The 23,828-nt window shown below is 42.3% G+C and overlaps 3 protein-coding genes across 10 annotated transcripts; all 3 read right to left on the reverse strand.

Moving 5' to 3' along the window:
- Positions 1–3,843: 3,843 nt before the first annotated feature.
- Positions 3,844–8,868, reverse strand: LOC139542655 (histone-lysine N-methyltransferase SUV39H1-like). 2 transcript variants are annotated; one of them, XM_071348344.1, is made up of 7 exons: positions 8,754–8,868; positions 7,978–8,123; positions 6,842–7,504; positions 6,489–6,635; positions 6,022–6,151; positions 5,678–5,710; positions 3,844–4,985 (listed from the first exon to the last, which is right to left on the reverse strand). In XM_071348344.1, exons 1-6 carry the CDS (start codon positions 8,770–8,772, stop codon positions 5,706–5,708), a joined length of 1,110 nt encoding a protein of 369 aa, XP_071204445.1. In that variant the 5' UTR covers positions 8,773–8,868; the 3' UTR covers positions 3,844–4,985; positions 5,678–5,705. The 2 variants fall into 2 exon arrangements, with proteins under 2 accessions (XP_071204445.1, XP_071204443.1); XM_071348342.1 differs by lacking the exon at positions 5,678–5,710.
- Positions 8,869–10,237: 1,369 nt separating this feature from the next.
- LOC139542656 (organic solute transporter subunit alpha-like) lies at positions 10,238–14,410 on the reverse strand. Of its 3 annotated transcripts, none has more exons than XM_071348345.1 (8): positions 13,620–14,410; positions 12,819–12,927; positions 12,255–12,406; positions 12,079–12,152; positions 11,793–11,948; positions 11,450–11,561; positions 11,115–11,367; positions 10,238–10,959 (listed from the first exon to the last, which is right to left on the reverse strand). In XM_071348345.1, the coding sequence occupies exons 1-8, from the start codon at positions 14,022–14,024 to the stop codon at positions 10,535–10,537; spliced, it is 1,686 nt and encodes a 561-aa protein (XP_071204446.1). In that variant the 5' UTR covers positions 14,025–14,410; the 3' UTR covers positions 10,238–10,534. The 3 variants fall into 3 exon arrangements, with proteins under 3 accessions (XP_071204446.1, XP_071204447.1, XP_071204448.1); XM_071348346.1 differs by having other exon boundaries at positions 12,819–13,133; XM_071348347.1 differs by lacking the exon at positions 12,819–12,927.
- An 838-nt stretch (positions 14,411–15,248) lies between these two features.
- LOC139542657 (protein-serine O-palmitoleoyltransferase porcupine-like) lies at positions 15,249–23,464 on the reverse strand. Of its 5 annotated transcripts, none has more exons than XM_071348351.1 (15): positions 23,363–23,464; positions 23,210–23,284; positions 21,501–21,616; positions 19,555–19,716; positions 19,113–19,308; positions 18,970–19,013; positions 18,626–18,807; positions 18,218–18,348; positions 17,780–17,907; positions 17,465–17,563; positions 17,244–17,320; positions 16,964–17,027; positions 16,769–16,854; positions 16,454–16,564; positions 15,249–16,318 (listed from the first exon to the last, which is right to left on the reverse strand). In XM_071348351.1, exons 4-15 carry the CDS (start codon positions 19,685–19,687, stop codon positions 16,217–16,219), a joined length of 1,353 nt encoding a protein of 450 aa, XP_071204452.1. In that variant the 5' UTR covers positions 19,688–19,716; positions 21,501–21,616; positions 23,210–23,284; positions 23,363–23,464; the 3' UTR covers positions 15,249–16,216. The 5 variants fall into 5 exon arrangements, with proteins under 5 accessions (XP_071204452.1, XP_071204451.1, XP_071204450.1 ...); XM_071348350.1 differs by having other exon boundaries at positions 23,210–23,287; XM_071348349.1 differs by lacking the exon at positions 21,501–21,616.
- Between the last annotated feature and the right edge of the window lie 364 nt (positions 23,465–23,828).

A 23,828-nucleotide genomic window follows, 5' to 3' on the forward strand; every position in this document is an offset into this window, starting at 1 on the left:
AGAATAGTCTCTGAATAGTAGAACAAATCCTGAATTTCAGAACTTAAACACTTTTTTTACTTTACCCTTTAATTAAGCTGGACCCCAAAATGTCAAAGCTCACAGAACAATCTGCAGATGAATATCAAACGTAAAATACAAGAGGTTTGAAGGATACCTATGTAAATGTCTTTAAACCTCTAAATATTATGGAAGCAGCAAGTCAGAGTGTGTGATTTCCATTTCTTTCTTGTATTATTTAAAAAGAAAATGGTTGAGCTGATAAGCATGTCTCTGGCCATTTAGGATTTTTGTTGTTGGTTTTTGTAATGAAAAATAAATTTCCTTTGAAACTATTGACAGATTGCAAGATGTAAAAGTAAGGAGCAAGTACAACATTTTATTCTATGCCGTGAAGTCAAACACAAGACAATTTTAATATTGATTCAGGTCATAAAACATTCTCAGCTAGAGTATGTTGCTCCTCACCTGGGATATTCATTTTAACATTTATTTTGTGTATTGCACTCATGTTTTTTAGCCCACGCAACAGAAAGAGGACATAACCCCGCCACAAAAGTATGAGTTCACAGGGTTACAAGAGACCATTGTAAAGGTAGTAAAGATACGGTTTTCCTTTTCCATGCCTTGTTATCCATATTTAAGGTCACCAAGTTGTCAAGAGTTTACAAAACCCCAGATTATCATACATTTTGTCATTTAATCTGCCTTTTAGATGATCGGCACTTGTGGGTAGAAAGAAGCTCAAGATCAGTTCGCAGATCCGTAATATTATAATAAACTATGTTTCAACTTTTGATGTCATCTTTCCTTTATACCAACTTTTGGCATCAAACTTGGGAAGCTTCCCCTCAAATGAACTTACAACTGATGCTACCCCACATGCTTGAAATTAAATAGACATACCTGTACATAGTGGCACAGCGGTCTAAAGCACTGCATCTCAGCGCAAGAGGAGTCACTGCAGTCCCTGGTTTAAATCCAGGCTGCATCACATCTGGCTGCATCACATCAGGCTGTGATTGGGAGTCCCATAGGGCGGCACACAATTGGCCCAGCGTCGTCCAGGTTTGGCCGGGGTAGGCCATCAATTTAAATAAGAATTTGTTCTTAACTGACTTCCCTAGTTAAATAAAGGTTAAAATAATTTATATATTTTCTTCAATATGACCAAAGTATTAAACAAATCTAGATATTTCTAATGGTTCTTTAGAGAATTCATATTTGTCATATATCCTCATCCTCATACAGGTTGCTCATCATCATTGATGAGCAACCTGAAAACAACTCTCTAGTCAGTCCATTCATATAATCTAATCCCTGTTCTCACACATGCCTGTTCCAGACAGGGGCAATCTGGGTGCTTTGGTTTATTCTCCATTTCCATCTCTGATCCTCCATAAATCCAGCCAATTCAATAAGGGTCCCAAGAATTGCCCTCTCACCCAGCAGACACCTAACCTAACGCAGCCCACCATGGGTGTCCTGCTGCCCCAGGCTCTGGTGATGCTGCAGACATCTGAATTCCTAAGTAAAGCTAATGCTAACCAGAGCCAACTGCCTGACCAGAAGATTCTGAAGACTGAGATATGATAGTCCATGATAGCTAACAGGGAGCAGCCTCCTGACCCTTGACGTGTCAATAGAAATGGTGTGTATTGGTGCCATTGTATTGACGTTGAGAGGGGAAGGGAAAAGGCCCTGTGCTGTGCTCACTAATGCCAGTTACTGCCTATACAGCCTTGACTAAAAAGAGCTCCAATACATATCCTTGAGCCAAGAGCGGAGGGAGCTGCGGCCTGGTGATTTCATCTGATAGAGTGGGAGGTGAGAACAGGCAGTGGAGGGACAGAGAGGGAGGAGTGTGCTGTGTGTGAGACATAGAGGGACAAGCACTACTCTTTACTGAAAGACTGGGATGGAAGATACAGGTATTGCTGTCTAAATGTCGATAGAACAAAATTACTGTCGACCCAGAGACATGTCATATTTTTGCCATTTGAGCTAGTGCTAATACTTAATGTCAGGACAACTATAAAAGGAAAGTATACATTTTCAGTTGTTGGGTATCGCCAGTATAGAAATCATGTTACAGGTTTTTAGATATGTAAAAAAAATTATGATAACACCATTGCTTGATGTTGAGTTTAAAAACCTAAATATCTACATTCTGACCAGGTGAAAGCTATCCTTTATTGATGTCACTTGTTAAATCCACTTCAATCACTGTAGATGAAGGGGAACATACAGGTTAAAGGATTTAAGCCATGAGCCAATTGAGACATGGATTGTGTGTGCCACTTAAGAGGGTGAATGGGCAACACAAAATATTTAAGTACCTTTGAACACGGTATGGTAGTAGGTGCCAGGCACACCATTTTGTGTCAAGAACTGTAACGCTGCTATGGTTCACACTCAACAGTTTCCCGTGTGTACCCCTATCCACATCGACGGGACAGTAGTGGAGAAGGTGGAAAGTTTTAAGTTCCTCGGTGTACACATCACGGACAAACTGAATTGGTCCACCCACACAGACAGCGTTGTGAAGAAGGCGCAGCAGCGCCTCTTCAACCTCAGGAGGCTGAAGAAATTCGGCTTGTCACCAAAAGCACTCACAAACTTCTACAGATGCACAATCGAGAGCATCCTGTCGGGCTGTATCACCGCCTGGTACGGCAACTGCTCCGCCCACAACCGTAAGGCTCTCCAGAGGGTAGGGAGGTCTGCACAACGCATCACCGGGGGCAAACTACCTGCCCTCCAGGACACCTACACCACCCGATGTCACAGGAAGGCCATAAAGATCATCAAGGACAACAACCACCCGAGCCACTGCCTGTTCACCCCGCTATCATCCAGAAGGCGAGGTCAGTACAGGTGCATCAAAGCAGGGACCGAGAGACTGAAAAACAGCTTCTATCTCAAGGCCATCAGACTGTTAAACAGCCACCACTAACATTTAGTGGCGGCTGCCAACATACTGACTCAACTCCAGCCACTTTAATAATGGGAATTGATGGAAATTATGTAAAAATGTATCACTAGCCACTTTAAACAATGCCACTTAATATGTTTACATACCCTACATTACTCATCTCATATGTATATACTGTACTCTATATCATCTACTGCATCTTGCCATCTTTATGTAATACATGTATCACTAGCCACTTTAAACTATGCCACTTTATGTTTACATACCCTACATTACTCATCTCATATGTATATACTGTACTCTATACCATCTACTGCATCTTGCCTATGCCGTTCTGTACCATCACTCATTCATATATCTTTATGTACATATTCTTTATCCCTTTACACTTGTGTGTATAAGGTAGTAGTTGTGGAATTGTTAGGTTAGATTACTTGTTGGTTATTACTGCATTGTCGGAACTAGAAGCACAAGCATTTCGCTACACTCGCATTAACATCTGCTAACCATGTGTATGTGACAAATAAAATTTGAATGGTCCACCACCCAAAGGACATCCAGCCAACTTGACACAACTGTGGGAAGCATTGTAGTGAACATGGGCCAGCATCCCTGTGGAACGCTTTCGACACCTTGTAGAGTCCATACCCTGACGAATTGAGGCTGTTCTGAGGACAAGAGGGGGACTCAATATTAGGAATGTTTCTTAAATGTTTTGTACACTCACTGTAGCTACAGCAGCACCATATTATTGGGGGATTTGATGTGAAGTCATAGGAATGCAGCTGCACCATCTAGTGGTGTTGAGGTTGTACTCAAATGAATTGTAAACTTTACATTTTGATTCAGCTACATTTACATTACACTTTTAGTGCTGCATCACTCTAAATATTGTCCAGAAGAATAAATCAGATTAAAACTTTTATTTACAATGTTTTTGCTGGCTGTAAACCTTAAAAAAGATTTGCATTGATAAAAATGAACGTGAATAAAAAAAAGTTAAATATAAATGACTAAGGAAAATATAAAATAAAAAGGAACAGCTTTGTTTGGCCATCACATTACTACATGAACAATAATATTGACTTCCACATGAAGGACATTTCTCATCTAATTCACAAATAGGTTAAACCATGGAGAGCTTTTTCATGGTGTGGCTTGTAAAATTATACTGCAGCTCACAAACAACCAATTGTAGGACAACAAAACGGGAGTGTCAGAGGGGATTCATTCACATTTAAGAAAAAGTAGGCCAATTCAAAAACAAAAAAAGCACTGGGACAGTTTGGAGGTACACAAAATTCCTAAACATTATTTCAGGACAACATACAGCACTATCTACAAGTGGGGAAGAATTGCAACTTAATAATTTTCTCAACAGTCATTGAAAGCATATCAGTATAAAAGTACACCTTTTAATGTTTCTTTCCACCAACGAGGCTTGAAGCTCAATAAACTTGAGACAGGAACTGCTAGTGAAAATGACTGGGCACCATAGAATTTGCAATGACTATGTTCCACTGAATTTATAAGTCGAGATTTTAAATCCTCAAACACTGACAAAATGTACAGACTGACAAGTGCACTACCGATATGTAAGCGCTGAAGAAATTCTAAAATCCAGGTGTGTAAAATGTATGTTTAAGCTGGTTCATTTAGGTCATATTGGCCATTGTTTTACTAAAATGGTTTACCAACATACTAGATACATTTGGGGACATTTAAAATGAAGTTATGAAGAAAAAAAAATACAAAAATGTATCATATCTCTTTTGATATCACCCAATGCACCAATGTGGCTTAAAAGTTAAAAAATAAAAAATAGACAAATACAAATAAAGCCGTACAATTAACATAATTCCCCGAAATATTACACAGTGTCTGTTCAAGCTTTGATGTTCCGTTTACAATCCATATCAGAAGAGATACTTCCGACATGTGTCAGATCCACACCGGCACTCCACCCGAATCCGCTTTTTGGGAGAGCTTGGGAGTCCCGCTAAACTGAAATTTGAGTCCATCCTCGTGCTCTCTGCATCGACTGGATCAACTGCAATGACAATGTCAAGAGTCAAATTCAGCCAAGACAGCGTATCTGAGATATATGCGTTATGGTTAGCTCACCTGCACCACATAATTGTCAAACTGCTTAACAAGCCAAATATGAAAATCGAAGCATCAAACACACTCAAGAGTGAAACGCTAAATAAAGTTTAATGTTGAAATGTCCAGTGTTCATTGAAATTGTATAACTCAATGTAATTCATGTGTTACTGTAGTACAAAAAAAAGTTGGGTTTTCCCAATTGCACTCGCCTACCTAGCCCTGAAAGGACTGAGTTTAGGTAATATGACACATTTGGTGCCCACTCCCACCTTTATAGTTAGTGAAAGTAGCTAGCAAGTTACCTGCAATGCCCACTAGCAGTGATAGGTGATGACAAAATGACAGAGCCTATTCATTTTCAATGAGCCAGGTGAAATGTGCAAAGCGAAGAGAGCGATGCAAAAAAAATTTAGAAAGCTGAACTCTATGCAAATCTCCAGCAATATTGCGGCACGATTACCAATAGAGGCTCATGATAGCTTCCAGCCGATGCTGTATTGGAAGTTGATAAATCCACTACCTATCGTGCTGTGGGCTTGCTGCTCGAAAGAATCACCCACATGGTGATCAACTGATGGAAAATCAAGTGACTTGTTGCTTTCAGTTGATATTAGTAACAGTAGCTGTATTATCTACCTTTAATGTGTAAACTGTCATGTTGGGGTCATGCTAGTAGAGCCGGGACGAAACCAGAATCGCGATACTCATTAGTACCATGGCAAGTAAACAAAACACGAAGCAGATTTACCTTCTTTAGGAAAACAGCCTTAATGTTGGAAACAAACATCATTATGTTGTCATCCAGAGTCACATGTTTTTATTTTCTAAGTTATAACACACTATATATTTAACATATAGCAGGTTTTTAAAGGACCAAAGCGATTGGTCTGCTTTGTGTTTTCATTTTTGAAATGTAAAGAATATCTTGATACTAGTATCGCCACAGCCCTACATGTCAGGCAGTGAAACTTCACACTTACTTTGCATCTTGTAGTCAAAAGTGAGCTCTTCTCCTGCCCTGATGGGGCGTGTTGAAAATAAAGCTATCCTCGGGAGCCTCTCATCCAGGTTGTCTATAAACACGTTGTATACTTGCAAGTTGGGGTTGCACTGCAAAACAGAGAAGAGACAACTTAAAGGTCAATACTTTAAGGTCAAATCACATTACAGCAATTAATGCTTTATTTCAGAATAGCCTACTGCTTATAATATAGATAAATTTGCTGCACTTCATGCTCTATTTGAGGAAGCATATTAGAGTGCAATACTATAACATCCATGAGTTGAACCACTTCCATTCTGCTGTGTCTATGATGCGACTGCTTTCACTTGCATCTAGAATACCAAAATATACTACTACCAAAAAGGTACGACATGGTGCTTTGGCTACTCTGCAGGTATGCCTCAGGTTTTGAAAGGTGAACATATATGATAATGTGCCACTCACACTGTGGTTGACAAAGTGGGAGATGTTGCCATGGTGAGCAGCGTCCACTGTATAAACATCCTCCACGTAGTCCAGGTCAAACAGGTAGGTGGCGCCCTGCCGGTCGTACAGATGTCCTCTCTTCTCCGCCTCGTCCGATGTGATGATCTTGACAAACACACCACTTCAGAAACTGTTCACAAACACCCGTAATAGAAACATAGCACTAGCACAACGTTTGTCTAATGTTCTTTGTCCATTACTCCAATCCAATTTATACATTTTCATGACAGAATAGCTCATTCTGGTAAATGCAGTTGACATAGGCCAATACATTTTACCTAAAGTATTGGCTAATACTTTATACTACTTACCTCTCCAACGTACTCCATGACAAAGGTGTTCTTTTTGATGTGCTGTAGTGCGCGCACGCCCCAGCCTCGGCCGTTCCCAGTCTTGAAGATGCACAGGTCGAATGGAATGCCCTTCTGGACCACTCGGTTGGGGCAGTCAGGCCCGCAGCTGCAGCGGGTGTTACACTCGTAGATGGGCTCCCCGGCCCGCACTCGCACCTGGCCCTTGTCAGTGTAGGCCAGGCGGTGGAGGGAGGCCCCGGGGCAGCAGCCTCCGACCGGATCACTGAAGCAGTCCTTACACTCACAGCCAACAGCCATCTCATTGAGCACGATGCCCTCGCCCACCTTATAGGTGTTGATGTAGGTGAAGTCCCTGGGCGGGCCGTCCAGGTCCACCTCGTTCAGGACAAAGATGCGGCCTGGGTGGTTGCGCGTCTTGTTCAGGTCGGCCTCCCAGCGCTGGAGCCTCTGGCGGAGTTTGGCTTTCTGCACCAGGATCCAGGCTACGTCCTTGTCCAGCCGCTTGGGACAGGTGGTCCGTCTCTTTTGCCGCCTCAGCTCACGCTCCATGTCCTCATGGAACTGAGTCATCAGCTTCTTGCACTTGAGATTTTTGCGGGGCTCCCAAGTGTTGGCCGACTCAGGGAAGCCCTTCCATTTGACCAGGTACAACTCCTGCTCCTGATAGATGACAAAAGGACACATGACTTGGATTGCGTATTAAGCCACAAAATAATTATATTGAACGTGGTACATTTTACAGTGAGGTCCAAAAGTATTGGGACAGTGACACATTTTTGTTGTTGTTTTGGCTCTGTACTCCAGCACTTTGGATTTTAAATGGTACAATGACTATGAGGTTAAAGTGCAGACTGTCAGCTTATAAATTATAAATATATATTAATGGTAAATAATGTAGTGTCATTTTGGAGCCACTTTTAACAAACTGCAAGTGCACCACATAAATTTGTCGAGTTACAAGCTTGATGTAGTCATTGCGTGCTGTAACTGTTGACTGCTGTCTCTTTATCTCAGTATCCATATGAAACCAAAAGTTAAAGGAACCACACCAACTGACAGTTGCAATGCTCGAGATAACTCTACGGAGGATTTGTCCCAGCCTTCATAGACCCATTGTGAATTAATTCACTCACCTTAGAATTCTTGTAGTCACAGAGGTACTCAACCTCATAGTCATCGATGTTATGCTTGTTCACCTGTAGTTCTTTACAGTGGAGCCTTTCCCGGCGGCAGACAACCTGCAGATCGTCCAAAGACAGCTTGCAGGATACGTTGCAACCTGCAATGTTGTAATTGTAGCCACCATGTTTAGCTAGCTAAGTTACGTTAGCTAATAGCTGCCAACTACGTTAGGTTTAGAAGGCAACAATTAAATATATTCAGCTTTATCATATTCTTATTTGTTCTAATTTGGAATTGTGCAGGCTAACGGGTTATGTGAAACGCTTGCAAGACAGCTTGCAGACACTGCCAGACATTTCTAGCTAACTAGCTACTCAACGAGGTCTGTGTTTTGGCGGGTTATGAAGTTCTCCGTTGTTTGCAAGTAACTATGGCTGTCTGAAAACCGGGCCGATTTTCCTCGAATTTACGCTTTATCGTGCATGCAGCTTGCGATCATTTCTTTGGCTAGTTTAGTTACTAGTTATTCGATATCCGTATGCATTCGTTTAGCTTTTAATTAAAACGTTATCCGCTACAATTTATTTTTTAAAAGACCACACAATCGAAGTGCGCAGATAGAGCGGTCTACTCAATGTCATTGTTATTGCTTTATCAATGCTAAATATTCAATGACAAGCGTGTATTAAAGGTCACATAATTAAGTGTTACATTTGATCAGTTCAAACAGCCACAATAACCTCAAACCACAACAAATATACACGTATTAACTTCCCACCCTCCTTACCGTTCAAATCTTCCGCCATGTTTTCCGCACCGCCAAAATGGAACAATCCTTCGATTGGGGGAAAGACTTTCGAGGAAGCAGCTGTTTCATGCTGTTGATTGGATGGAGCATATTCTAGCGGTATTTCTATTGGAGCAGAAAAAAAACTGTTGCTGCAAGCGAAGCTTTGTAAGGATGTAATTATTTTGCAAGGTCAGCAAGGTATGGAAAGAGAATAATATGCATTTTCTCACTCTAATGTTCAGATAATATTTTTGGGGAAAAAATTTATATTCTTATTTATTATTTAAACCATTGGAAAAATGTGTATCACTAAGAGGTCACAGTAGACACATTGTTTCAAAACTTGGCTCTTACTACATGCCTGGGGGAGTTACAGTAGCCAGCGTAAACTACTTCATATTTGTTTGACATTATATTTGACAATATGAGACCTACAGTACACTACATGGTACATACCAAAAATACTACATACCAAAAGTATGTGGACACCTGTACGTCGAACATCTCATTCCAAAATCATGGGCATTAATATGGAGTTGGTCCCCCCCTTTGCTGCTATAACAGCCTCCACTCTTCTGGGAAGGCTTTCCATTAAGAAGCTGGAACATTGCTGCGGGGACTTGCTTCCATTCAGCCACAAGAGCATTAGTGAGCTCGAGCACTGATGTTGGGCGATTAGACCTGGCTCGCAGTTGGCGTTCCAATTCATCCCAAAGGTGTTCGATGCTGTTGAGGTCAGGGCTCTGTGCAGGCCAGTCAAGTTCTTCCACACCAATCTCGACAAACAATTTATGCATGGAACTCACTTTGTGCATGGGGGCATTGTCATGCTGAAACAGGAAAGGGCCTTCCCCAAACTGTTGCCACAAAGTTGGAAGCACAAAATCAGCTAGAATGTCCAGTTCTGTGAGCTTGTGTGGCCTACCACTTCGCGGCTGTGCCGCTGTCGCTCCTAGACGTTTCCACTTCACAATAACAGCACTTACAGTTGACTGGGGCAGCTCTAGCAGAGCAGAAATTTGAGGAACTGACTTGTTGGAAAAGTAGCATCCTATGATGGTGCCATATTGAGTTAAGTTACTGAGCTTTTCAGTAAGGCCATTCTACTGCCAATGTTTGTCTATGTTAATTGCATGGCTGTGTGCTCGATTTTATACCCCAGCCGAATCCACTAATTTGAAGGTGTGTCCACATACTTTTGTATATATAGTGTATCTTTGGTATCAAGGCACTTCAGAGGGAAGGCTAGGCCAGAGGCCTACTATGTATGTGGTGTGAGAAGCTCATAGGGAGCCAATATCATCTACCCCATGGGGAAGTTATGAGAACAGATTATATTAGTGCTTACTTTGAATTGAACATTACATTAACCTATGAAGGTAATCAAATTCATATCAAACTCCAAAGATTTTTTGTACGTTTTGAGAGACGGCATTAGAGACACAGAGACCGATTAATAAATATGCAATATTTGTGCAACAGGCGTTTTAAAAATGAGTTTATTGGCTTTTTGAGATAACATTGCAAAACAAAATGTAGAGTATAAAAAGTAGGGAAAAAATCTGGGTAGGAAAAAATGACAGCCTATCACACCAGTAGCTACCATCTTCATTCAGCTAAGGAATAGATAGAGCCAGAGTCTCAGTCAATATACGCAAAAAGGAACAAACTGGTTAAGGTAGTACCTCAAGCGGTGAGGTGTGTTTCTTCCATTTTCTGGAGGTGACCCCTATGTTGTCTTCCCACCAGGAGATTCCAGGACAGTACATTCCATATTGTCATACAACAGTAACATTTCTAGACTCTACAACATTGATGTCAGCAGTGACAGTCAGTTTGGGCAACTCCAAAGTGCCACTTTCATCAGTTACGTTTTCTGGCCTCACTGTCTTTTGACGTCTCGGTTGAAGAGGGAAAGGGAAGCAATCCAAAGGGGCGTGTTCGACTTTACAGAGGCTGTCCTCACTGCTGTCACTACTACAGTCGGGATTGGAGACTCCGGTGCCGCCCCAGCTAGGCCAGGGGTTCTCCCTGAGTGGCACCACGTCTTCAGTCTGAACCGCCTTCTCCATCAATATGCCTCTGGGGGGCCTCTCCTCCAGCCCAAAGTCCTCCTCTAGACTAGGCTCCACTTTACGGAAAGTGTGGCGGGCAAAGAGGCATATGCAGAACATCTCCACAATCACAGAGTAGTGGTAAATTACTGAGAGAGGAAGATAATAAAATAGAAAAGGTTACCACCAATGTCACATTGATAATTTTAATAATAAACATGTATCTCCACTGTTACAATATTGACATGGAGATGATGTTGAGAGGGAGATGTATGGGGGAGGACTTCCATCACAGTGCACTTACGCTGGGAACGCATGAGGACAGAGAAGGGAGCGGTGCAGGGCACCACCTCCAGGGCCCCCATGGTCTCCAGGATTCCACTCTGAAGGCCACACAGCACCAACACTACAATGATACAGACAAATTTGGCCCTCAGCCCATAGCCAGGCAAGGCCTTTTTGGTGGCTTTGTAAAACAGCAGGTGGCCATAGAAGGACAAGAAGGTAGACACGCCTATGATGACATTCGTGTACATATTGGGATTGGCATAATCCACCTGTGAAAAATTGCATGGATATGGTTAAAAAAAATAATGGTTACAATGCAATTATGTCTTGCGATATATGCATTCCACTCACATCTCCATAGTCATACTGCTCATCTGTCCAGAGGACCAGAGTGACAAAGAACAGGATGGTTCTGACCACAGACAGTTGCAGCACAGCAGTCATCATCCATCCCAGGCTGGTCCTATGGAGGGAGAGGTAGTGGGCAGGGTGATTACGGCAATATATGTGCATTTATCATTATCGCAACATGGGAGATTATGGTGATATATTGTGCATTTATCAATATTGCGATATGGGGCCATTACAGCAATATTGTTTATCTATCATTATTGCGATGTGGCCATATCTTATGAATCTATCATTATCACGATATGGATGCGCACACTGAGGAGGACACCCAGTTATAAAGTACCTGTTGATGGCTATCATAGGGAGGCAGCAGCAGCAGCAACATGGGAACGGATCCGGAGACACCTGCTCTCCAGCTAAGATCTCCAGCATGCGGGCCTTACCCCCAAAGAAGTCTGTGATGAGCCCCATAAACTTTAGCAAAGTAATGGAGTGGTACCTTCAGAGCAAGAACGACATATGGAGAGATAGTTTTACTGATGGAAGTTTTAGCCCAGAATGATGTGAACAATTTAAATTAGTACACAAAACAAAGTGATGGTCAGAAAGAGGTTGTACTCAATACTTACAGAGAAGCTATGAAGCTACATAGTGAGGAGGAGCGAGGAACGTACAGCGCAATGATTGAGGTTAAGCCAAAGACCTGACCGAAAGAGAATGAGTGTAGTTAGGCAACAATGACAAAATGTACAAATACCTATCCGAAACAATTGAAATGTGTGGCAAAAATGAGAGGTCCCTTTACCGGGTACATGCCCAGTATCCACAGGTAGAGGCGCCGGCGTCTGGAGTAGGGGACGTGACGCAGGAAGAAGCCCACCTCTTCTAGGAACAGGGCCAGCATGATCACAGCGAACCCAGCAGGAATGAGAAACAGCCATAGCTCATCCTTGATCACTGGGTACAAACGCACAACACAAGGACTTGTGGTGGGACAAATCATATACAACACATACAGTTCCCAGAAAACAACAATAGAGCTAACATTATCATAAACACTGGTGACACACTGGTGTGAGGTAAGTCTCAGGCGGAAATGCCCCAACACATTAGCAGGGTTGGTGTAGCAGAGAATGGCTCAGTTGGCATCACTCAGAATCTAAGACGGCAAACACCAATATTGCACATAGACAAAGCATTGAAAAAGCATTGTGCCGTTTTTGGCATAGAAAGAAAATGTTGGTGTCTTCAAGCACGGACGTTTATCACACAGAACCTGATATGTATCAGATCCAATGACTGCAAATTCTCTGGCCACTCAAAAACATAGCCCATACAGTTCATGTGAATGCATAAATGCTGGTCTTACCACTGAAGAACTCCCAGGACAGCGGGATCTCTGCTCCTAACCAGCTGCAGTTAACTCCTCTCCTCATCCTCTCAGAGAGCACAGTTCCCACTAACAAACACCACAAACCCTAAATATATTATGAATAGGACAGAATTTAGAGTAGGTCTCAAATTTAGGGAGGGACAATTACTTTTGAACTAACTGACCTCGTATAGAAAGACTGATGTAATAAAGGACAAGACTTTGTTTTTCTATTCTCAGAGGACGGACACTTGGCGAGTGTCTTGTCAGTTCCGTGTTGAGATGGCGTCCTGTCGTCTGAACGATGCTTTCCTGATAGCAGTGATTAATGATTGACTAAACACAGGTAAGCCGACAGATGGGGAGCCAAGTCCACTCTGGAATGTGTCAACTTGTGTTGTCTCTGAACCGATTATGAGGCGGCTCTAAACAAGCTGGGTTGTGAAACTAACGTAACAAATTGTTTTAAAGTTGTCATACCATGTATCATTTAGCTATTTGATTTAGAATTTTAGGACCCCTCTAGGTATCAAAACAATTGTTTTAAATTATTTGATAAAATATTGAATTTGGGCTTTACTACTATAGCCCATAGAAATTAATTGAATAACACATTCATAAATGGAAAAGTAATTATTTTTTATCAAAAAACATTAAGGAATAAGTGTCTCTAGGAGATACAGTATAAGAACGCTCAGGAAATATTTTACTTTTTTGGACACATATTTAACCCCTTTTTTTGTTGGTACAAAACTAGCTCCATACTTCCATAATTGAAAATAATTGGTCCGGGGTTACCTTCAGTCGAGTCCTGTCGTTGTTGTTGGGGTTGTAGAGCAAAACAGAAATACCACCGTGTTCGTAAGTCTCCCCTTTACATATCAGTAGAGGCTGCTGGGGGAAGAACGGCTCATAATAACCGTCGGAACGTAGCAAATGGAATGGCATCAAACACCTGGAAACCATTTGTTTGATGCATTTGATACCATTCCACTGATTCCGCTCCATCCATGACCACAAGCCCGCTCTCCTCAATGAAGGTTCCACCAACCTCCTGTGGGTTATATTAGTTTGTAGCCCAAACGGTTCGGATGCTACAGACAGACGTTGGCACATCGGCGGTACTGATTTTAGACCAGTCCCATGGGGCTTGTGGGGGTCGTAGAGAAAAACGGAGTACACCATCGTGTTTGTGAGTCTCATCTTTCCATATAGTGGTCATATTAGTTAGTCGGCCAAACCGTTCGGACGCTACGTTTTCGTGAGAAGACCAATTTTCAATGTCTACTGGTCTGACAAAGTGCTGTAGCTCTGCCACTTTCCACCGCAGATGCGGAAGGCCAACATCGGCGGATGCAGTGGTTTGAGATGCAGCCCATGCAAAAAAGCCCATACAGATATCTCTACCTTAAAACTGACAGATTTATGGGAATTGTTGTATTATGTCAATTAGATTGACGCATAGACTCTTAAGGATTAAGACAATAAGTTATATAAAATTGTCTTTGTACACAACACTTGTAATAAGAATGATACTCTTCTTAGTGGTTAAGATTAACTCCACTGAACAAAAATATAAACGCAACATCTAAAATGTTGGTCCCATGTTTCATGAGCTGAAATAAAATATCCCAGAAATGTTCCATATGCACAAAAAGCTTATTTCTCTCAAATGTTGTACACAAATGTATTTACATCCCTGTTAGTGAGCATTTCTCCTTTGGCAAGATAATCCATCTAGTTGACAGGTGTGGCATATCAAGAAGCTGATTAAACAGCATGATCATTACACAGGTGCACCTTGTGCTGGGGACAATAAAAGGCCACTAAAATGTGTCACACAACACAATGCCATAGATGTTTCAAGTTGAGTGCAATTGGCAATCTTGACTGCAGGAATGTCCACCAGAGCTGTTGCCAGATAAATGTTAATTTCTCTACCATAAATCGCCTCCAACAACATTCCAAAGGCCACAATCAACATCCTGATCAACTCTATGCACAGGAGATGTGTCGCACTGCATAAGGAAAATGGTGGTGACACCAGATACTAACTGGTTTTCTGATCCATGCCCCTACTTTTTATTTTAAGGTATCTGCGACCAACAGATGCATATCTGTATTCCCAGTCATGTCAAATCCATAGATTAGGGCTTTGTGAATTTATTTCAATTAACTGATTTCCACATATGAATTGTTACTCAGTAAACAAATGGAAATTGTTGCATGTTGCATTTATATTTTTGTTCAGTATACTTGATGTACTAACCATTGTTTTGATCTGGCATTTTAAATGATATAATTTGCTGCAAAATACAGTACAATCCTTCACCTTGTTGAATAAATAATGTAACTACTAGGGTGTGTTTTACCTCCCATTACCAAATAAACCGTTCATTGATTAGTTTTTAAGTAGGGCCACGGAACTAGAAATAAAATGTCTTTAATAGAAAAAAAGATACACAAGTAGAAATAAAGTACCTCCATCGAGAACATCATGTATTATAAACTGGGTGGTTCAAGCCCTGAATGCTGATTGGCTGACAGCCGTGGTATATCAGACCGTATACCACGGGTATGACAAAACATTTATTTTTACTGCTCTAATTACATTGGTAACCAGTTTATAATAGCAATAAGACACCTCAGGGTTTGTGGTATATGGCCAATATACCACGGCCAAGGGCTGAATCCAGGCACTCCACGTTGCGTCGTGCATAAGAACAGCCGTTAGCCGTGGTATACTGGCCATAAAACACACACCCCCGTGCCTAATTATATAACATCAATGGTCCAACATAATACATTCACTTAAGGCACACTGCACCTTAGCCCCAGGTTAACAAATGCTTGTATGAACACAGGAAAAGCTAGACCAGTCTTAGCCTGGGGCTAAGAACAATGCAGTGTGAGAAGGCTAATAGTGCTACTGATATACACAGAAGCATAAATATTCATAATGATTGTGTGTGATCAAACTCCAAAAGACCTGAAGATGAACAGTAGCCTATACAGAAGCCACTGACAAATCTTCAGCCTACCTCTGGTTCTCAATCTCCACAGTGTGATGCATCATAGCAATGAACTTGTGTGTGACTGGTTTGTTAGTGTTCACCACAACAAACAAATACAGAAAGACCCTGGTAAACAATGCAGCATTCTTCCAGTCATGATGGTGTGGGACAATTGTCCTGGCTCTACACTTTGCTTACTCCGTGTCCACTAAGTCTTTACCCACACCAGACCTTGCTAGGTAAGATGGCCCACCTGTGAACTAAGGGTTCTTTTTGGACCAGTCTTTTGTCTTCTGTATTTTTTGGACCAGGCTTTTGTCTTCTGTTCTTTTTGGACCAGGCTTTTGTCTTCTGTTCAGTACAGACTTTCGCCCAATGAGATTACTGAATGAGGCGGTAGAAGAGCCAGCTGCCGAACACCAGCCAGTGGCTGGCCCAGTTCAACTCTGACCACTTCTGAATGGTGTGGTTGGCCACATAACCCTGAGAAGGAGGACAATGGTGACTAAATGTGTATAAGTAATACGTTCATGCAGTTCATATAGACCACTGTTTAATTCTTATGTTCTCCATTAACTTGGCCCCAGCCAGGAGTAGCAGGTCATTGGTGGGCCTTACCTCCTCTGCAGCCAAGTTGTCTACTTCAGCGTCAAACAGGGAGCCCAGGTATGTCAGGTGGAAGATGGCCATGGCACTGAAGGCCAGGTTGATGCCATACACCCACAGCTCCTACGAGAGAGGCACAGATCATTCACTACACTGGGGATGTGTTCTGAATCCCAAACCTCCCCGCAATGTGCACTAGCTAGCTCACTCACCCCACATGGACCCATTCAATGTGCAATTAACAATAGGTTCTCTTATGGAAAGCACCTTCAAAATATGATATACAAACTTGAGTGGAAAACATTCCTGGATGCAACAAGCATGTACCTTCTTCTGCTGATGATGGCAATTGTTGGGACACTGTTTGGACAGGATACAGGCACTAAAGATGGCTGCCAGCCTCTTCCTCAGAACTGACAGAGGATGACAAGACAATAAGGTGATGTACAACCTTTGAAACAAAACTCACATAAAACAAGCGAGCATGTGAATGTGAAAAGCAGATAGGCGCGGTAACTTCACCATGTTCCACGTAGGTGATGAAGCCCAGAGACAGCAGCACGGCCCCAAGATGGAAGCTGAGGCCCTGGAGAAAACAAAATGGCAGATTGGTTTTACAACATCGGAAGCTGATCAACCAACTATTCACTTTGGCCTCAGCCAGAGGGATAAGGCAGTGACATTTTCAAAATCAGATCAAATCTTACTAAAGCAAAAAAACAGTATTAAAGTGCAATGGTGAGTGACGTTTTCTGAATCATCACGTAAGATGACATCACTGAGTTGGTTGACTCATACTCACATGTAGCAGGGCACTGGCTGTGTAAGTCACAATGATGGAAGAAAATGTGCCAAGTTTCAAAGCACTTTTGAAAACATCTATAACAAAATGGGGGAAAGACACAGTAATCAGTTGACATTTTAATATGTAAAAAAGTAAATATGGTTGGTTAAACAGGGCCCATAGTTCTAACATTTATGTCTAATCTGTTTATATTAAATTGAAGGTGTAATGATGCTTACATATGTTGAGCCAGCGAGACATGGGGATGTTCCAGGAGGTCACCACCAGCACCATGGACCTGGGCAACTCCACATTCAGAGGCTTAACCACTTTCAGATCCCTAAAAACACATTTTGTGCATTCATGGATATGCACATGCATGCACGCACACATTATTTTCACATATCTTATCTAGACAGATATTACAATAGGTACATAGCATAGTAACATAGTGTCTATCACAATACTGCAATTATAAACTTAACCTACAGGCAAATTGATAATATATGAAATGTGTACCACTAATTGAACCATAGATCGTATGAATTGAACTCCCCATTTGATATTGTCTTTGTCTTCAGTGAAACCTGCTCCTGCCAGCACAGTAGTACTTTCGCTGAGGTGGCCCACAAAGTAGTTACTGAAGTGGAAGGATACAGCATTCTCATACGCATGGAGCCACCTGTACACAGGGAAAATAGACAAGATAGCTCTAAGATACTGTTTATAGCCTTTCTTCATTCAGCAATAATGCCAGGAATAGTATTATGCACTGACACCATCTTGAAGTGTTATCTATTGCTACTACCAGTGCTTGTCTGAAGAACTTTGTTTGATGTTCTTCATCACAATAACCCGTACCTTGCTTATGTGCCTCTTGGAAGCAGAGAAACAGAAATAAATGGAAATCACTAACATAAAGTTGGTGTACATTCACATATCAAAATAGCATTGGAATGACCAAGGAATTGCTCAGTGAAACATGCACTCACGTGCGCAGTCCTCTGCTCCCGTGGATTGGAATGAAGTAAGGAAAGAGGTATGGGGCGATGCAGTTGGATATCACCAAGCATACCTGGCATTTCACCCAGCTGACTGAAAACTTCTGGAGCCAGGACCAACTCTGGGGGACAGAGAAGCCAAGTTAAAAAAGGACAGATTTTAGCAGCCATTTTTACTTAAAGCTGCTACAGTATGTGGATCTAACTGCGGTGAAAAGAGGTGTAAACTTTGCACCAGCGCAAACACTTAGTAAATCTGGACCAATATGTTATAGGCCTATATGTCAAATGTAAATTCAGATACTATCCAGGAATCAATTCAGCTTTCTTTTAACAAGTTGACTGAGAATACATAATTTATTTGCAAAACAGTAGCACATCTCTTCAGCTGTGGCTTACTAGTTTACGGCTCTCAATTGCCTCTTTGTAGCTTGAGTAGCTAATCCAGGGTCCAAAGATGACAGTGCCCACAAAGAGAATGTAGCCTGTGAACTCCAGAGGGTTGGGCACAGCGAGCACAGTGCCTCTGTCCAGGTCAAAGGCCAGAGAAATGGCCTTCATGGCCACCACCATCTGAGAACCTGAGGAAGTGGGGATGATAGGCAAAGCATGCACAGTTGTTCCTTCACTAAGGTCTCAAATACAATGTAACAGGAAGATGTCCGTGTCTGAATCTATAAAATCATGCATATGTCTCATACTGCCTTGCCATCCAATCATTCACATCTGTGCAGGACATTTACCTCTCATTTTATGCCAGGTCACTTTGTCAATCATATGCAGCTCTCTGGAGAGAAAAAAACCCCAGGAGAAAACAGTTAAGTGGAGCAACATTGCCTATGATGCAGCATTAGCAATAGATGGAGTTATCATTTTCATTCATTACCCCATGAGTAGATAGATGAGGATAGTGGCAGAGAGGAAGATTCCTCGGCTACTGGAGTGGCGGTTGAGCAACAGGACAGTGTAGCAGAGCATACTGAGCATTAACACCCACACCATGGACTGCTCAAAGAACAGGTAGAGGGCATATAGACCCGCTGACACTGAGCCCAAGTGTTTCACAGAGGACGAGAGACCTACTGGAGGACAGGAAACACTAAGTACCAGGCTGGCACCACCAAAGGCCTTTGTACAAATTGGGGTGCTTTTCTAGACATCTGTAAGATAATACTGAATGCTTTATCTGTCATCAGTACATGTGTCCCACACACTGTGGATGGTGTCATGGCAAAGTATACATTACATGATTCAGTCTTTGTCTATAAAGTTAGGCACATCCTCTGTTTAATGCTCATTAAATAATGTTATTGGTCAAGTGAACTCACCCAGCCTACAGAGGAGTCGACAGAGCAGGCAGAGGAGCAGTAGCTGCCAGACCTGTTCCACTCCCTGCTGTGCCGTAGGGAGCACACAGCTCTCCCCTAGCTCCTGGAAGAACTCTATCCTGCTGAACTCCATGGTGTAGCCTCAACTCTGCCTGGCTCTCACTAGAGTGGAGAAACATTAAAATAATGCAGCTGTATGTGAGTGATCAATGTTAAAAAGGCATAATGTATAAAATGTCCTACTGTTCAATTGTCAGTGTAATTTAAATTAATGCCTTGGCTTTCTTGAGTATAACTTATTATACACTGCTCAAAAAAATAAAGGGAACACTTAAACAACACAATGTAACTCCAAGTCAATCACACTTCTGTGAAATCAAACTGTCCACTTAGGAAGCAACACTGATTGACAATAAATTTCACATGCTGTTGTGCAAATGGAATAGACAAAAGGTGGAAATTATAGGCAATTAGCAAGACACCCCCAAAAAAGGAGTGATTCTGCAGGTGGTGACCACAGACCACTTCTCAGTTCCTATGCTTCCTGGCTGATGTTTTGGTCACTTTTGAATGCTGGCGGTGCTCTCACTCTAGTGGTAGCATGAGACGGAGTCTACAACCCACACAAGTGGCTCAGGTAGTGCAGTTCATCCAGGATGGCACATCAATGCGAACTGTGGCAAGAAGGTTTGCTGTGTCTGTCAGCGTAGTGTCCAGAGCATGGAGGCGCTACCAGGAGACAGGCCAGTACATCAGGAGACGTGGAGGAGGCCGTAGGAGGGCAACAACCCAGCAGCAGGACCGCTACCTCCGCCTTTGTGCAAGGAGGAGCACTACCAGAGCCCTGAAAAATGACCTCCAGCAGGCCACACATGTGCATGTGTCTGCTCAAACGGTCAGAAACAGACTCCATGAGGGTGGTATGAGGGCCCGACGTCCACAGGTGGGGGTTGTGCTTACAGCCCAACACCGTGCAGGACGTTTGGCATTTGCCAGAGAACACCAATATTGGCAAATTCGCCTTTGGCGCCCTGTGCTCTTCACAGATGAGAGCAGGTTCACACTGAGCACATGAGCACATGTGACAGACGTGACAGAGTCTGGAGACGCCGTGGAGAACGTTCTGCTGCCTGCACCATCCTCCAGCATGACCGGTTTGGCGGTGGGTGAGTCATGGTTTGGGGTGGCATTTCTTTGTGGGGCCGCACAGCCCTCCATGTGCTCGCCAGAGGTAGCCTGACTGCCATTAGGTACCGAGATGAGATCCTCAGAGCCCTTGTGAGACCATATGCTGACACATGCACATTTGTGGCCTGCTGGAGGTCATTTTTCAGGGCTCTGGTAGTGCTCCTCCTTGCACAAAGGCGGAGGTAGCGGTCCTGCTGCTGGGTTGTTGCCCTCCTACGGCCTCCTCCATGTCTCCTGATGTACTGGCCTGTCTCCTGGTAGCGCCTCCATGCTCTGGACACTACGCTGACAGACACAGCAAACCTTCTTGCCACAGTTCGCATTGATGTGCCATCCTGGATGAGCTGCACTACCTGAGCCACTTGTGTGGGTTGTAGACTCCGTCTCATGCTACCACTAGAGTGAGAGCACCGCCAGCATTCAAAAGTGACCAAAACATCAGCCAGGAAGCATAGGAACTGAGAAGTGGTCTGTGGTCACCACCTGCAGAATCACTCCTTTTTGGGGGGTGTCTTGCTAATTGCCTATAATTTCCACCTTTTGTCTATTCCATTTGCACAACAGCATGTGACATTTATTGTCAATCAGTGTTGCTTCCTAAGTGGACAGTTTGATTTCACAGAAGTGTGATTGACTTGGAGTTACATTGTGTTGTTTAAGTGTTCCCTTTATTTTTTTGAGCAGTGTATATTATGAGCTTGGTACAATGGCCCACAATAGGTTGTAATCAGGGTTGTGCGGTCTGCCCAACGCATTACCGGGGGCAAACTACCCGCCCTCCAGGACGCCTACAGCACCCGATGTCACAGGAAGGCCAAAAAGATAATCAAGGACATCAACCATCTGAGCCACTGCCTGTTCACCCCGCTATCATCTAGAAGGCAAGGTCAGTACAGGTGCATCAAAGCAGAGACCGAGAGACTGAAAAACAGCTTCTATATCAAGGCCATCAGACTGTTAAACAGCCATCACTAGCACATTAGAGGCTGCTGCCTATAGGCATAGACTAGAAATCCCTGGCCACTATAAGGAATGGAATACTAGTCACTTTAATAATGTTTACATATATGGCATTACTCATCTCATATGTATATACTGTATTCTATTCTATTCTACAGTATCTTAGCAGGTAGCCTAGTGGTTAGAGCATTGGGCCAGTAACCGAAAGGTTGCTGGATTGAATCCCCGAGCTGACAAGGTAAATCTGTCGTTCTGCCCCTGAACAAGGCAGTTAACCCACTGTTCCCCAGTAGGCCTTCATTGTAAATAAGAATTTGTTCTTAAGACTTGCCTAGTTAAATAAAGGTTAAATTAAAAACAAATAAATAATGTTTACATATCTGGCATTACTCATCTCATATGTATATACTGTTTTCTATACTTCTACGGTATATTAGTCACTTAATAATGTTTACATATCTTGCATTACTCATCTCAAATGTATATACTGTATTCTATACTATTCTACATGATCTTAGTCCGTTCCGCTCTGACATCGCTCGTCCATATATGTATATAGTCCTAATTCATTCCTACTTAGATTTGTGTGTATTGGGTATATGTTGTGTAATTTGTTAGATATTACTTGTTAGATATGACTGCACTGTCGGAGCTAGAAGCACAAGCATTTCGCTACACCCGCAATACGATCTGCTAATCACGTGTATGTGACCAATAACATTTGATTTCATTTGTATTACCGGTATTTTGTGTTGTCAATAATCCGTGTTGGGGAGTAGTGAACTACATGTAGTTCAACAAGTAATTTAATAAATATTCAGTAGCTTGGTGATAGTTTAACAAATTCAAACCTTTGTGGTGTTTGCAGTAGTTTATTTTGCCATGTAGTGGTGAAGCTAACTATACTGTACTTGTTTTGCAAAAAGAAAAGATGGGTGAAGTAGGCAATGATGTTCTTTCTTTTTCAGCATCAGACCTGCCTAATTCTGATTTTGTGTTTAAAAGGCTAACTTCTTCCAGTGTGAAGTCATTGGTAGCAAGCTTTGTAAACTATATTTTCAGAATAGTCTCCCCAACACTGTAAATAACGTAAAATGTTTGAGTAAATGTCCGAACTCCATTACAAAAGTAGCTGGTTCAAACTGTTGAAATACATTTTTAAAAATCCTCTAAAACATTGTAATTTTTAACGAGGTTTTGTCATGTTATGGCAGTGGCTACTAGTTTAAGGCGGGGTTTGTAAAAATAGCAAACTTGCCTGTTGCTCGAGACAATGGTACACCGCAGAGTCAGCAAGAGTGCAACACATTGAACGGATAGCTAGCTAGCTTGCAGAGTATTTGTGCCAACTCTCGATATCTGGACGAAAGTTTGAGAAACGCCAACCTTCGCTGGCTAACTTTAAACTTGAATGAGTTGTTCGCTAACATGCAGCCAACATTGCTGGCTAACTAATAAAGCAGACGAAGTGAAACGCTAGCTAACTCGCTAGCCAGCCAGAGCTCACCTGAAATAGTTTTCACTTGTCTGATTCGTGTCCTACTCGTCCTGTACTATGCCAATGTCCGCGTCCACTCGTCTCCTACTGAAAATGAAGTTATTTTAGAATCAATATATTCAAAAAATGTTTTGGAATAGAAAATCTCGTGCAACGCATTACCTTGAAACACATTCGTATTTCGACTCTTCATAATCACTGGCTACACTGTCCACCAGGGGACACCATTCTCTGAGCTCTCTCTGTGTGTTTGCATACTGAATGCAAGCGGAATCCACATGCTATATTCCAAATGATCAAGCTGTTTTTGTATAAACCTTATGTACGTGTTGAGAGGGTTAAGATGCAAGTCACACTTTGAACAGGGATTGGACTGCCATTTTTGTGATTTTGCTCACTGAGAAAACGCATGGCCCCTGCTGTAACAGTGCAAATGTGAAAAACACAGTTGCTCTAATAACATAATTACACTGGCTTGAATAATATCCAAACATGCATCAGCACCCAAACCTTTGAATCTAATTTTTAGCAAAACAGCGCAATATCCTACATGACAAGGCTGCTCAACCCGTGAGATATGAACTGCCACTTTTGTCAGACTTATGTTACCTTTACCTGTATGTCCCAT

Source organism: Salvelinus alpinus, chromosome 17, assembly GCF_045679555.1.
Source record: "Salvelinus alpinus chromosome 17, SLU_Salpinus.1, whole genome shotgun sequence".
Lineage (NCBI taxonomy): Eukaryota > Metazoa > Chordata > Actinopteri > Salmoniformes > Salmonidae > Salvelinus > Salvelinus alpinus.